Here is a 14,605-nt window from a genome sequence, read left to right on the forward strand (position 1 = left end):
AATCGTGGCTTGGGAAGTGTCAGGCCCTCTCCTGCCGCGGAGTTCCCACTCGCTGCGGAGCACACTCGCTGACGTATTTTCTAAGGGAGAGAGTTTTAACTTATCACCAGTTTGACTGGGTGAGCAGAGTTGGCCTTGATTTGCAGGACGCAGAGCAGCCTGACTTCCGTCTGTTATTGCCTTGCCACGTCTCACGTTTACTGATCAACGCTCGGCATTTTTACCTCTAAGTATTCACATACCTCCTCTCCCATTTCCTCTTCTCATGCTTGTGGAGAAGCGTTCAGGATTTTCCAAAATGGATTCAGTCTGCAGGCTGGAGGACAGAGTCGCTTTCCAATAGGCTGTGGACATTGCCGTCTTTACTTAAAATTTTTGTTTAAAATGCTACTAAGTAATTTTTAATTCATGAGAAATTAAAGTCTTATGAAATTTATTCTTTCAGGATTGCCTTATGAGATAAAATTTCCTGAGTACATATTTTGAGGCTCTGAAGTAAGAATGGGTGACAGTACTCAGTTACCTTTTCTTAAATGAAAAGCTATATATTTACAATGAATAAAAATTTCAGAAAGATCCAGATAAAATACAGGCAGAGAAAACATTCTTCTAGACGTGCTTAGTTTAGCAAGTTTTGCCTCGATCATTCTTTCCTTTTACTTGCCAGGTGCCCGGCACCATAAAATACAGATTAATGTCTCCTCGCTTTCGCCTGCTTCTGAGAGCACATTCTGTCCGTCGTTCCCAATCAGTAGTTTGCCCCGTTAAATCTCAAAGCTTACAGAGTGTGTGTTTTATTTTTCCTGAAGTTTTAAGTGACTTGCCTTTTAGCCGCGTTAAGACTGAAAGCTGAGTTATGGTTTCCCACCGAGCGTCTCGAGTGTTCCGGCGCTGCTCCCCTGGCACCGCAATTGAATCGGCCCCTCCTGCTGGGAGCCGGGGCGTCTGGAAGACAAACGGCAGCCGTGGCCCAACAGCCGCAGCAGCCACTTCATTAAACGGATGAAGCCGTGTCCTTGTGTAGCCCCGTCCGCGGCAGGCCCAGTGGGTTTTGTTCTCATTTAACTGTGTTTTTGTCCAAGCGTCCCGAATGCTGTCGCCCACTTGGAGGTAACAGCCGTGGTCGTGGGAAAGGAGCGGCCCCGTTGCTTTCTGTCTGTGTAGCCAGAGGCTGTAGCCGGCAGCTCCGTGAGGGTCTCAGAAGGGGCTGCCTCCTTCCCTCGCGGACTGAACCCTGCACGGCTCGGTCGCTGTGCAGACAGAGGCCGGGCCGCCCTACTTCCGGCCCCTTCTCTCATGGCGGTCACCTGCTGGCGGGTCCCGACGTCCCTGTCGTCGGCCTAAGCCACACGGCGGGCTGTGTCTGTGCAGGGCCTGGGGGACAGAGGCGCATCGGCCGTCTAGCACAGCACCGTCCACGCCGCGCTGTGAAGGAAGCGTTCTGTACTCTTGTGTTGGGCAGTACGGAAGCCGCTGGTGCCGTGCGGCCACTGAGCACTTGGGAGGTGACCAGTGTGACTGAGGGGCTGAGTCTTCAAATTTTAGTGAATTCTAACTTAGTCACGTGTAGCCAGTGGCTGCCACACCGGATAGTGGAGCTTCTGCAGCTTCTGCGATTGTGGTGGATTCAGGCAACTAATAAGCGAAAGGCAGTCGTGATCCTGAGGGGTGAGCGCTCCGATGTGGGGGTGCAGCGGCAGGAGCCCCCCGGGGCTCAGAGGGGGCGCGGCAAGAGGGGATGGAGTTTGAGGATGAGGGCGCTGGGGCGGTGGCAGAGCGGGCCTGGCTCTCCGTTGTTACCATGGCCAAGGGCAGCAGGTGCTGCCAGTGCCCCCCCCTTGGGGACAGAGGCCCAGCACTGCCTTCATACAGGGGGGAGGGTCCCTCTGCTCGCCCCCAGCCTCTGGGGCCCGCCCGGCACTTGGCACACAATGGGGATCAGTAAACGTTTGCCCGTTGAACTGAATGGGGAGATGGATTTTGTCGTTCTTGGCGTTTGTCTATTAGACCATCTGGTATTTATTTCAGCTTCTAAAATGGTTACGTTTTCTGTTCAATTAATAAGTAAAGGCATGGACTGTGTTCTCGCAGCGTTGTTGCCTTCGTAACGAGAGTGTGGGCGGAAAGTTGAGGCAGGCGTGTTGACGGGAGCATAGGCCACACCTTGTGATCCTTCGAGCAGGAAGCGGCACGTGGGGTTTGGAGCACGTACTGAATTAGAATGTGGCCCGAAGCCTTGGGCCCGGAGTGCGGGGGAGCATTTCCAAACAGCAGTGCAGCGGGAGACCCACCCGGACTCCTGCCCGCAGAGGGAAACCATTATTCGGCTCCAAAATAAGATGCAAAGCATTGCAGAGCCCCGGTCACCACACTGACGCACTTCCCCGTACCCCCGCGCTGCTGTGTCTGCGGCCTGTCAGTCAGTATTCAACAGCCACGTCACCTCCGCGGAGTTAGTCGTTACGAGTTTTCTGTTTTGCTGCTTTAGAGGAAGTAACATTCTGCTCTGTTCTGCCCTCTGCTTCTAAGCTGTGACTTCCCTGATTCAAAGGGTCCGTGAGAAGTCACCGAATAATCTAGTCCCGGATGGGGGTGGGAGTGACGAATGTTGCGTAAATGCCACGTTCGCCTCCAGGTGCAGCAGTTTAAGCAGGACCCGCGCCCGACCACCTGCCTGCACTCCGTGTTCCACGTGCGCACCGGGGACGAGGTGCTGTCCTACGAGGAGTACGGCCACCTGCAGGTAACGGGGGTCCCCGCTGCACGCCCTGGGGCAGAGGAGAGTCCAGGTGAGTTCTGAGTTGTCCAAAGCAGATTTCATAAACTTTTCAAAATAAGCGGAAAGCCAGCCATGAACCGAGGCGCGAGCTGCTGCCCCCAGGGCTGGCAGCGTCCTCGGAGCCGAGAGTCACACCCGGCTGGCTTCTCGGCCTGGGGGCTGCGTGGGCCACGGGGAGGGCTGTGTCAGGACCGTCCCACGGGGCTGCACTTGCTGTCAAAGTCGGGGGAGTCCAGCTCAGGGCTGGGGAGCAGGAGGCCCTCGCTGCCGGCTCCGGAACGGTGGCCCGAAGGTTCTGGCATCTGATGCTTCCTTGTCGAGCAAGAAACGGGTGGCTGACGTGGAATTCCGGAGGGCACCGGGAGTCTGTAGGTGCCGTCACAGCACGCATTCCATCTTACACCCGTGCCGAGTGCGCGCTGGGACTTCAGGTTTCGCTGGAGCTTCCCCGCACATTCTGTGCTGCCCTCGGTCGGACCCCCGCTGCCCCCTTTCTGGGACACGAGCCCCGTCCATGCCCCGCACCCCCTTGGGCTCTCTCCCGGCTCGTCTCCCACCCCTGCGAGCTTCAGGACAGGATCCTCACTAGCGTTACCTCTTACCGAAACAAGAGGATCTTCTGTCTGTCGCTCCTCGCTGCCCAGCAGTCAGAAATGACCGACTTGCGCACGGCTCTTCCAGACGCCGTGCGGTGTCCCCACTTCCACGCAGCAGGAGCGCTCACACTCGCGTGAGACCAGTACGTGAATACGTCGTTTCTCAACCTTCTCTTTGTGATGGTCACGTAATCAGGGTTTACGCACCTTCTGCTTTGACAAGCCTGTTCACTCGCTGAAACAGGGTTTTCAGAAGGTGACGACTCATTTATTTCTGCACCCCAGAATGGAAGCTCAGGGCCGGCCACATAGTAGGGTCCATAAATGCTGGTCAGCCAGCTACTGGGCAGTCCCCCCACGATTTGTCACTTACTGATAGTTTCTCACAGACGCACCCCAAAAGTCAGAGCGGAGCGCTCATGTGCGCTGCAGGAAGGAAATTTCTCCGAAGCCCTTTCTGACCGGCAGATGTCAGCGCTACAACGGGCCATGTGGGTGGGTGCCTGGCAGCAGGGCCCTTGCCCACCACGTCCTGAGGAAGGCCACTCAGCAGTTCACGTCACTCTGAATCGCCTGCATCCTTCTGTGTGGCCCCCTGGATCTGGACGAGCCCTAGCCACCCACTGGACTTTGGGGGCCAGGAGCTCGGGAGCCGTCCGGGGTCGCCCTGGGTGCTGCTGGCTGGCCCTGGGTGAGGACGGCCTTGTGCAAGTGCTCAGGCACCAGTCAGGTCCCCGCTCCGCCCCGCCCCACGTCCTGTCAGGGACTCAGTTAGGGCTGCAGCCCAGTCAGGTGACACGAGCGAAGTCTCCTGTCGCTTTCTCTCTCTTTTTAGCTCCAGGCGGCAGTTTCCTGGCTAAATGGCACTTTTTCACTGCTGCCTATTAGTTTGCCTTTGACTCATTGTGTGAGAGCCTCACCGAGATACAGGTCACATGACATACAGTTCACGCTGCAGAGTGTACAGCCCAGCGGCTTTAAGTGTGTCCGTAGGGCCGGGCAGCCCCTGCGGCCCGTGCCAGACCCTTTGTCGCCCGTAGAGCAGCCCTGCACTCAGCAGCAGTCTGCGCCCCCCGCCCTGGGCAGGCCTGGTCAGCTCCCCAACTCTGTGACCCTGCCTGGTCTGTACGCCCAGGTGACCGGGCTCAGACGCCGCAGGGAGGGACACGGTTTCTGAGGGCCGGGGGCGGGGGGCGCATGACTTGCACCTTGATTTCTGCGTTTCCTCTCCTGACATGGCGGTGTGTGCCGTGGCTGCTGCTGACCGCGCACGTGGCCGCGCGCTCGCAGATCAACGCCGTGTCCCTGTTCCTGCTGTACCTGGTGGAGATGACCTCCTCGGGCCTGCAGATCGTCTACAACACCGACGAGGTAGGCCCGCCGCGCCACGGCTCGGGCCGGAGCGCTTCTGTCCTGCTCTTACCTTTAAGACATTTTTGCAGTTTCATAAAAAATGGATTAGTCTTCAGTTCATATAATCAGATCCTGGATTTGGGGAATTGGATCTAAAAGTCTTATGTTTACGTGTGTAACACGTCATTAAACTGTTCTCCTGGGCCGTCTCCGTGTAAGCTGATCGGAAAGAAGTGACACAAAATGGTAACCGTGAAAGTGACGCAGCATTGGCAGGTTTTCTCCTTATTAGGTGTTTCCTTCATCATTCCTGTTTGCCACCCGTCCTTTTAGAAGCAGAAAGATCCCTGTGTCACATGGGATCGTTTTAGGCTGTGGGAGGCATCTCTGTTGTGTTACTGTGTTTTCCAGCAGGTAAATACCTGGTTGTCTTACTTACTGGACGTTTGGGGTGACATCCCCCCCAGAGCCCAGAGCGCCTCTGTCACAGGCATGGACGCTCGGACACGCACGCACACTGAGCCAGGCCCCCGCGCGACCCAGGGCTCCGCTCCTGAGGCGCCCCTCACAGGGGGCCCCCGAGGGGAGGCGCACTGTGCAGACTGGCCGCCCTTCCCTCCGTGACCCAGGCAGGCAGGCGTGGTCACACACCCGGCGCCAGGTCATCGGTGGGCCGCTGAGGCCGCTGTGAAGCCGCTGCGTGCAGGCCCGGCCCCTCGTGTGCTGCAGCCCCGTCGGGCCTCCCGCTGTATTGTTAATTACAGGGTGTGAAGTCTACTTAGAAGTGAGGAGAAATGACAAAGGGGAAATAATTATACGAAGAAGTTAATCATAACCACTAAGGTTTCTTCTGTTTGATTCATCGAAGAATTACATGTTTTCATCCCATCTAAATCGGCCTCACCTTCAGTAAGATCGTGTAATACTGGCCTTCGGGTATCTTGCCGAGGGGAGGGGTTGGGGGGCTGCTATCCAGGCCGGTCGTAAGCAGCACCCTAGTTATAAAACACAGGAGAGACGTGCGTCTCACGGGGGAGGAGGGCTCCCAAACCCGCTCATTTTGCTTTTCATGCCCCGCCCCCAAGGGGCTCGCCCACATGGAAGGAGCGGCCAGGTCCCGCCAGCCCGTGTGGGGACCACGCACAACAGGCAGCGGCTGACGGGATCGCCGCACGGGAGTCCCCGTCACTGCTGCTGACGGCAGTGGGGCCGGTGCCCTCGCCAGCCGTGGCTTGGTTTGTTTGATGCTTTACTTTTGTTTTCAATTTTAGTATTTATTTTTTGCTTTCTCAATGTCTGCCACCGTTCATTTTAAATCTTCATCAACTGATGTTTTTTAGAAATATGATACTGCTGTAAACGTTGCATTGTTTTAGATGGCTTATCTGCACTGAAGCTCCGAGTTCCTGAGAGTGGGAGCCTGGAGCTCTGCAAAGGCAGGAGGAAGCTTAGGTTCCAGGGTGACAGACGCAGGACCCCAGATGGGCCCGACGCGGGGCTGGCTTGTTGCAGAGCTGAGAAATGCCTTGTTATTGCCCAAGCTTCAGACTTACTTAACATTTCATTTGGACGTTTTAGATTCCGAATATTATGTCCTATCAAACAGTGCTTTGCATTTTTCTTAGTTCTTAAGCTGCACAGTCCTCACGAATGGCAGTAGATATTTCCATGAAAAATCGTGGTTGAAGCCTGGACAGGCTCTGAGTCTGATTCCTCTGTGGCGTGACCTCAGGCTCCCACTGGAGGCCCGTGTTAGGACAGCCAGGTGTAGCACCGCGCTCCTAGTGGCGGTCGTCGCGGCAGCCCCAGCCCGGAGAGAAGGGCTGGCGGGCGAGTCTGCCCCCGGGTTTCAGACGGTGTCTCAGGTTCCCTCGCTGTCCAAGCGTCTGTGACTGCACGTGTCCTGACGTTCCCTTCCTTTTTTTCAGGTCTCCTTTATTCAGAACCTTGTGTTCTGTGTGGAACGAGTTTACCGCGTGCCCGACTTTGGCGTCTGGGAAAGAGGAAGCAAGTATAATAATGGCAGCACGGAGCTGCATTCCAGGTAATTTGCTGATTTCTGAGTTTTTTGTTTCAAATTTAAATGTGTGAATTTGAATGTGAATAAAAATCAGGGTGTTAGATTGGAGCTGTGGCTTCTATGTTAATTTCCATCTCTTCACATGAAAGCAAAGCAGCAGGCTCCCAGCCCTGAACAGCTGCGGGGAGGAGCCGACATCTCTCCCCACCTCGGAGCCGGCGCGCCAGCCTCCCCCGCGGGCCTGGCCTCCGTGCCCGGCCACGCCACACGCTTCCTCCCCTTTGCAGTGACGCTCCCTGAGAGAGCAAGTCCCAGCTGCCAGACGCCATTGCCCGTGGCATGCCCTTCCGGGACACGGAGCCGGTTTTTGTCCTCACTGAACACGCGCGCACCTTTCACCTTCAGCTCGACTTGCGCTGTTTCCCGGCAGACGTGTGCGCGGCCTCCTGAGCTGCACGCGGGAGGTCTGAATACACCACATGGCTGACGACTGATGTCGGCTGCTCACGGGGCCCTCTGCCCCCAGGGTTGGGGCGGGAGCCGTGGCGCCTGACTGCACCTTTCAGGGGTTCTGACCCGACGCTCAGAAGTTCCTCCCTGAGCCAGAAAGCGCCGCTCAGTCAGTCCTGTCCCTTGCCCACTGGGCGGTATAGGAACGTAAGGCTGTGCGCCGCGGGTCAGCACAGACCACGGAGGGCGAAACGGCGGGGAGAAGCAGCCTAGGATGCGCCGGCCAAGGGGGTCGGCCGCTCTGCCGTTCTGGCCCGAGGACTCAGCACAGAAAGCCTTAAGCTGACGTTGCGTAGATGCGATGCTGCTGCGGGTCCCCAGCTGCGTGAGGTCCCCGACGCCTCAGGCTCCTCCTCTGCAAACGGGGTGCTGACGGTTTCTGCTTTGTAAGCTGTTGTGAGCGTCTCAGTAATTAACCCACGTGTGTGCGTGTGTGTGTGTGTGCTTGTGTACGCGCAGCGTCTGACCACCGGGCATACGTAAGCGCTCGAATACGGTGTATCACACATCTCAGAGACTTTAACAACAAAGACTGAAACCAAAAGGGCCTTCTGATCGACGCCAGTTAGCTAACATGGACACTCTGTGAGTCCTGTGACTCATGAGGCGCTGCCACGCTGCGGAGCGGAAGGGGCGCCGCCACTGAGGGGTCCATGGGGGAGGGAAATAATGTGGAGGGGGGTTCAGTTCGGACATTAAACAAATTCCGACCAAAAAAACAGGGAGATAATGTTAGATTTTAGCCATCATCCAAATTAAGTTCTCAGCATTCCAGATATCAGTCAAATTATAAGAAACAACGGACCTAACCAGGAAAGGCGGTTTTGGAAAACGTGCCTGTCACCAGCCCCTTCGCTGCTGCTGAAGAGCCGCTCGCCTGTGCCGGTGCGCGCGCCCTGACACGGGCTCCGTGTGACGCACTGCGGCGGGGGCCCTGCTGCGATGAGAATGGGGTGCAGCAAGTCCTCACTCGGCATTGTCAGCGGCTGCTTGGAAACTGACTTTCAGGGAAGGGACGCACAGCCAAGCCAGCAGTCCCCTGGGCCAGTGACGCACACCTGTTTCTGGTCACGAAAACATCACCGAACTTTGAAATAAGGGCCCAGACACGCCGAACATTAAACATTGAGAGAAGCGTGAGCTGTGCATACATTTGAAACTGACTAATAAAAATGAGTCCAAATGATTCTCCAGCCTGCTTATGTCATATCGGGGCGCAAGGCGGGACCTCGCCCCGGACGGGGCACCTCCTGCAGCCTCAAGGCGGCTCGCACGCACACGCCCTCGTCCTGGACAGAGCGGCCGCGCCAGCCCGCCACACGTGCGCATCTGTGGATATGGATGGGACCTGGGGAGCCAGAGGAAGTCCATGCAGACGTGGGGGACACGCAAACTCCAGTCACTGCTGGAAACAACCTTCCTTCCCTCATCAGGGCTGCACAGAGCAGCATCGAATGAAACGGAGTCATTTCAGGACCTGCCGTCAACTCAGACAGAATGCTGGGTCACCACGGCCGTGAACGCTGGACAGGGAGGGTGTTGGGAGGCCCAGAGAGGAGAAAGCAGAGGCTCCAGATTGTTCTGTAACCAAGGAGCCAGTCTTCACATTGAATCACGAAGGTTTTATTTCAAGGCTTGGAAGATGATTATGTGATGCTCCTCGCTACCCTCTGCATGCAAAATTAATCTTAATTTTAACAAGCCAATTTTATGCACAGGGATGGGCAGTGAGGCTTGTCATTTAGACGTGGATGATGGGTTTCATACATCAAACATCTCTCTGCTAGTTTTCCATAGTAAAACACTTTTCAAGTCCCCCAAATAACTCTAAACATATTTTCTCAAGTGTTTCTGAGCTCAGATCTCCATAGTCCATTTCGGACGTGTCGCTTGGGTGCCAAAAGGGTCTCTTTTGAAGGTGCAGGAGAAGCTGGCACCCTTGGGTGCAGTGACGGTGCAGGGCATCATGGGTCGTGGGTGGGGAGCCACCACCAGCCAGAGACTGTCCCTTAGGCTGCTTGCGTCACCTCCGACACCCCACAGTAGTACGCCAGTTCCGGCTCCAAGTGCACTCCGGCTGCCCTTGGCCTCTGACCTCTGCGCCCTCCTTCACGTGTGTCTGCACCACGCAGTCCGTAGCGGGAGCTCCGGGGAGAATGGACATAATGTGAGTGTCTCCCGGGTGCTCTCAGGGCCTCGGCCAGAGCGGCTGGCTGAGTAAACGTCCCCTTCCGTGCCACCCTGGGCCCATTCCTCCCAAGCTGCACTCTGATCAAAGAAGATCACCTCCGGGCCCCCCAGACTTGACACAGTGTTCCGGAGTCAGAGGCTGCTCTTCAGCCCCGGCTCAGGGGGCCTCTCATAATCGCAGCCTGCGGCACTGCACCACCGGGGGCCTCCGCGTCGTCCTGCCGCGTCACAGCGTGTTCGGAAGCCACGAGACGTTCTCCCAGGTTGAAGGAGCAGCAGAGTGCACCGCTGGGTCCCAGGGGACCTTCCCCCTCGGGTGGCCAGCCCAGCCTCACCCGGCCCGGCTCAGATCCCCCCCCCCCCCTCTCTCCCAGCCCCAGGCGGCCGGCTTCCCTTCCTGTTCAGGTTCTTGAATTAGTATTTCTTAGCTAAACCCCAGTTTTCTCTGAAAGCAGCCTCGCCCTCTCTGGGCTTCAAAACGAGGGCCAATGGCCGGTTGCTCTAGGCGCCCGATGCTCTTCTTAGAATGTTTCCTAGCCACGCGCTCCCTGCCCCGCGGATGTTTGTGGGGACTGCTCAGGCTCCGCCCTCCCTCGGCTCCTCCCGGGCTGGGGTGACGTCTGCACCTCCTCTTCTCTCAGTGTGTCAGCCTTAATAAATGCCCACACTCGTATTGCATTTTATTTCTGAGTTACAGTTGACATGCCGTGTTATATTAGTTTCAGGTGGACCGCACAGTGGTTAGACATCTATGTAACTTACAAAGTGATCCCCCTGCATGCGTAGTTATTACAATACGACTGGCTGGTTATTACAATGGGTTCCCTAGGCTGTCCTCTCCCTCCTGGGGACTGTTTAGTTACTGCCGATTGGTGCTGCTTGGCCCCTTCTCCGTTCACCCAGCCCCCCAGCGCCCCTCCGCTCTGAACACCCATACATTTTAAAATCCTGTCCACTCTGGTACCTATTTTTTATTACAGTAATTCTTAGCCCCCAGAATGACAGATGCAAGTGATCTTCTCCACTGCTCCAAGATTAATTCAAGTGTTTTAATCTTTATATTTTCCTCTCCTTATGAGCGTGAGGATATTGCTGCTTCTTAGGGCTGCACTTAAACCCAAACTCTTTGTTCTGGAAAAGCGGCGAGTCTCCTGTGAAACGTGAACTGAGTCCCAAACCTAACTTTGAATTCTGTGGCTCTTCGGAAGCAAACAGGAAAATGGTACTTAATGAGTTAATAATGGGGATCTGTGCCCACATGGAAAGAAACATTTTTGGAATATGAACTGCTGAACAGGGCTGCACATTTAACAGCATAATTTCATTTTTTACTTCGTTAAATCTTGTGTTTGCAACATAGAGACTGTAGCTACAAAGACAATTTAAATCTGATGTTTCAAGTATTTTTTGTTTTGTTTTGTTGTTTTAAGCCTGTCCGTTCTATTCTCTCGGCCTCTCCAGTAAGAAAAGCCGCCGCCGGCCTGTGAGGTGAGCCCCACTTCCTGAGCCGAGCGCGCTTCCCGGGGCCGTTTCATTCCGCACACCGCTTGTTATTAGAGTCACTCCTCGGGCTTAAGTCGTTTCTGATGCTCCGGCCTCTGAGCCGTGACAGGGCAGTGATCTGTTCCACCTCGTTCTGCGTGTTTTTGCCACACTCCGCAGTCTGAGCGCCCATTAGAGCCGCAGAGCTGCGAGGCCCTTCTCTTGGAGGAGGTGGGGGTGGCTCAGGGAGCTGAAGCTGAGTGTCAAGGAGCAGGAGGTTGTGGATTTAGTTCCTCCGTGGGCCAGTTCATTCTGGGGTGCCGTGGTGGGTGTGTAAGTCACTGGTATAGACGTGCTGGTTTGTACAGCAAATTGCCGCGTTACAAACTATCTCCAGGCAAACTTCCCTTTCCTTTGGCCTTCCTCCGTGGGTGGTGATGGAACACTTCGCAAACATCAAAGTGGCAAGTGTTCTATCGACAACAGTCACTTAATATATTCAACACCTAATAATAGAATAATTTTAAAGAAAGTCTTGTGCGAGTAAACAATTCTGACAGCATTATGTGTTATATTTTCCAATAAAGAGATCACATTAGGAGTGTGTTTCATTTTCTAAATAGCTTGCTCTTGCCAGAGATTTAAATATACAGTGGATAATAAATGAACATATTTGTACATTTCAATTAAGTCCAATTATTTAACCACTTGCATTGGGGAAGAAGAGTAAGCGGCAAGAATCTGACGTGTCCTCTTGTCCAGGGACAGTGTTTGTCCCTCCTGTAATGGTGGAACGAGAGGACAGTTCCTCAGTTCGGCCCGGAGCTGCCTCTGCCCCTTTGTGGAGGACAGAGCCGTGGGCTGGCCGAGCTGCTTATGTTCTTATACAAACTGTCTTCGTGACCCTGCACCTCGGCGGAGGTTTTCTGATATCACTCGGTTCACCGCGTGCAGAAGTTGGCGCATCAGGGGCTCCTGGGGGAACTCCTAGGCCGGGGAACACAGTGAACGTTTCCTTGTGAACCATCAGAACACGGAACCCCTGATCCGTAGGGTCTCGTGGTCCGGAATCCCTGCGCGGGTCCCGTTGGGCGTTCATCTGTAGTGGGCGAGGCTAAGCAAAAGCGATCGAGTCGGGAGCCCGACGTGGGTTCTCCTGGTTACCTCCCGTGGCAAATGAACCACCCCGAGTTTGGAGGCACAGAACAACAGTCTCATTACTGATTCCCACGGCGCTGTGGTTTGACGGGCTGAGCCAGCAGGCCCCTGTTCGGGCCTCTGCGTCGGCTGTGCGCTGGCGCTGCGGCCGGAGGCACCTGGAGGGCTCCTCTCTCAGGCACGGGCCGGGACGGGGCCCTGGCTGCAGCCGTCTGCCCAGCGGCCTGGGGGCGGGTTTCCATGCAGGCTTTCTGCTAGCTTGGGGACTGGGTTCTAGCGCCGGGCGCCCCGCGAGAGAGGGCCGGGTGGCCACTGCTCTGCCTTTCTGACCTGGTGTGTGTGTGTGTGTGGGGGGCGGCACACTGTGTAACTTCCAGCCCATCCCGTTTGTCAGAGGTGGGGAGACCGGGCCACACTCAGTCGGGGAAGCTCTCGTGCCCCCGGCCGAGCCTGCGTGGTTTCTGGGGAGCGCTCCAGGCTCGTTCAGGGTGTTCCCCCGATCGGTCAGGTGTCTTCTCGGGCTCCTTCCAGGACTTGGTCTTTGTCTTTGTCGTTCAGAAGCTGTGATGTGCCCTAGCATGGCTAGTTTTTACCGCGTCTGTTCGGGTCTCGTCACCTGCTTTTGTCTGTGGCTCGTTGGGAGGTTTTCTGCCCTTATTTCACGCACTTTTTAGCCTTGTCCCTGTCCTTCCCCCCTTCAGGGACTCAGTGGCGTGAACAGTTGAGTCCCCGAGGCTCTCTTTATTACTTTTTTCTCTCGTCTGTTTTCTCTTTTGTTCAGGTTGGATAATTTCTATTGTTTTAGCTTCCAATTGAGTGATTCTTTCTTCTGCGCCCCCCGCCCTGCCTTTGCGCCTGTGCCCTGACCTGTGTGATCCCGAGAACTGCAGTTTTCGGTTCTGAGACCCTGCTGACACTTTGCTTCCAGGCTGAGGCTGGCTGCCTTTGCGTTTTCTTCAGTCCCGTTCAAACCTGCTCCCTGAAGCGCGTTCATCACGGCCGCTTCAAAGTCTGCGTCAGATCATGCGCCCGTCGCCTGCGTCTGGGCATCAGCATCTGTTGATTGTCCTTTAGGATCCGGTTGGAGCTATTTTTAGATCTAGACAGGATGAGTGACGCTTCACTGAGGCAGGGGCGTTTGGGGTGCACCCTAACACCATGGATGCTGTTTTCCTTTTCTGTTCTGGCTGCATTTCCTGGACACCTCCCCGGGGGGCGAGGGGCAGGGGCGCCACTTCATTACTGCCAGGTGGGAATGGAGGGCCGGGTCGTTTGCTGACGCCCCAGACGGAGACTCCTCGTTCCTGCTGGGTCTGGGCAGGAGGCCCCGCGCCCCGGACGGCCTCCACTTACCGGACACATGAGGGCGTGGCCTCTTTGTCGTCGGCGTGAGCTGGAGTCCCGGCTCCTCAGTGGGCCTCCTCGGATGCCACCCCAGCAGGACGCGGAGGGTCCCCTCACTCCTGATGGGTCTGGGGTCTATAGGTGACACGGGCTGACCCTGAGGTGCATCAGAAGGGGAAGTCTGGCTTCCTCCTTGGACTTCTCCGATAGCACTGTAGCTGGGGAGCTTGGGGGGTGGTGCAGGTCCTCGTTATAGACTCAGGGGTGTGGAAGCCCAGGGTTCCCGCCCGGCCCGGCCTGTGCAGGACTGGGCGGGGGTGGGGCCGTTGGTTCTTCTGGGTGCTTATTGTCTGAATGTGTTCTGTTCTGCTCGCCTGCCTTTTCCTGGACCTGTGGCTAGAGAGAGCAGGCTTGGGGGCCTTTTTTGGCTGCACGTACCTCCTGGTGTTCCCTGGTCATTGCTGCTGCAGCTCTGGTCTGGTACCTACAAGGCAGAAAGGAAACAGGGGGGCCTGAGCCCGGTGCTGTTCCCAGAATCCTGAGGTTCCTAGCCAGCCCTCCTTCCTTCCTGGGCCTCTTCACGTTGCCCGTGTGATACCTAGGACTTCTGGTGGCACGGAGGGAGGGGAATGGGGAAGATGGCCTACCGCACTGGTACTTCACGTTTCCCGTTCATTTACTACCCTGTGAATGCTTACCGGAGAGCGCTGCTGGTAGACACCGTAGAGAAGGTAGGGCACAGTGGCTCTCAGGGTTCAAGTGCATCCCAGCCCCTGGAGGGCGTTTGCACACTGATCGTTGGGCCTTGCTCCCAGGTTCCCGGGTGACCCGCTGCTCTGGGGACCCCGCTTCGTGGATCACTGCCTCAGAGACACGCTGGCATAATGACATATCATTCATTTTCCGTGCTATTAATGGCGTGTACAGTTGCTTTCAGAAAAACTCTGCATTAAGTGAAATAAACCGGATGTTAGGTCTAAAGGTTGATATTTATAAGATGACGATGTCATATTTTTAATGAAATTTGAGTCCTCCCATTTTCAGCACTATTATTGTATGTGGCATTTGAGAGTCCAGAGGAGCACACATTTTGCTACAAACCGAATATAGCAAAACAAAAAACAAAAGAACAAACCTAAAGGTATGGCGGTCAGTGTTCTATGAACATGAAAC

General features: G+C 55.7%; 1 protein-coding gene across 1 annotated transcript in view; it reads left to right on the forward strand.

The window, feature by feature from the left end:
• PHKB (phosphorylase kinase regulatory subunit beta) overlaps positions 1–14,605 on the forward strand; it is an 81,654-nt gene that overhangs the window by 23,380 nt on the left and 43,669 nt on the right. The window contains exons 5-7 of the mRNA XM_090261252.1: positions 2,636–2,743; positions 4,666–4,746; positions 6,657–6,772. Of these exons, the coding sequence (XP_090117378.1) occupies positions 2,636–2,743; positions 4,666–4,746; positions 6,657–6,772 (305 nt within the window). The remainder of the gene's footprint in view (positions 1–2,635; positions 2,744–4,665; positions 4,747–6,656; positions 6,773–14,605) is intronic.

Source organism: Furipterus horrens, unplaced genomic scaffold (genome assembly GCF_987537825.1).
Source record: "Furipterus horrens unplaced genomic scaffold, mFurHor1.1.pri manual_scaffold_13, whole genome shotgun sequence".
NCBI classification, from domain to species: Eukaryota; Metazoa; Chordata; class Mammalia; order Chiroptera; family Furipteridae; genus Furipterus; species Furipterus horrens.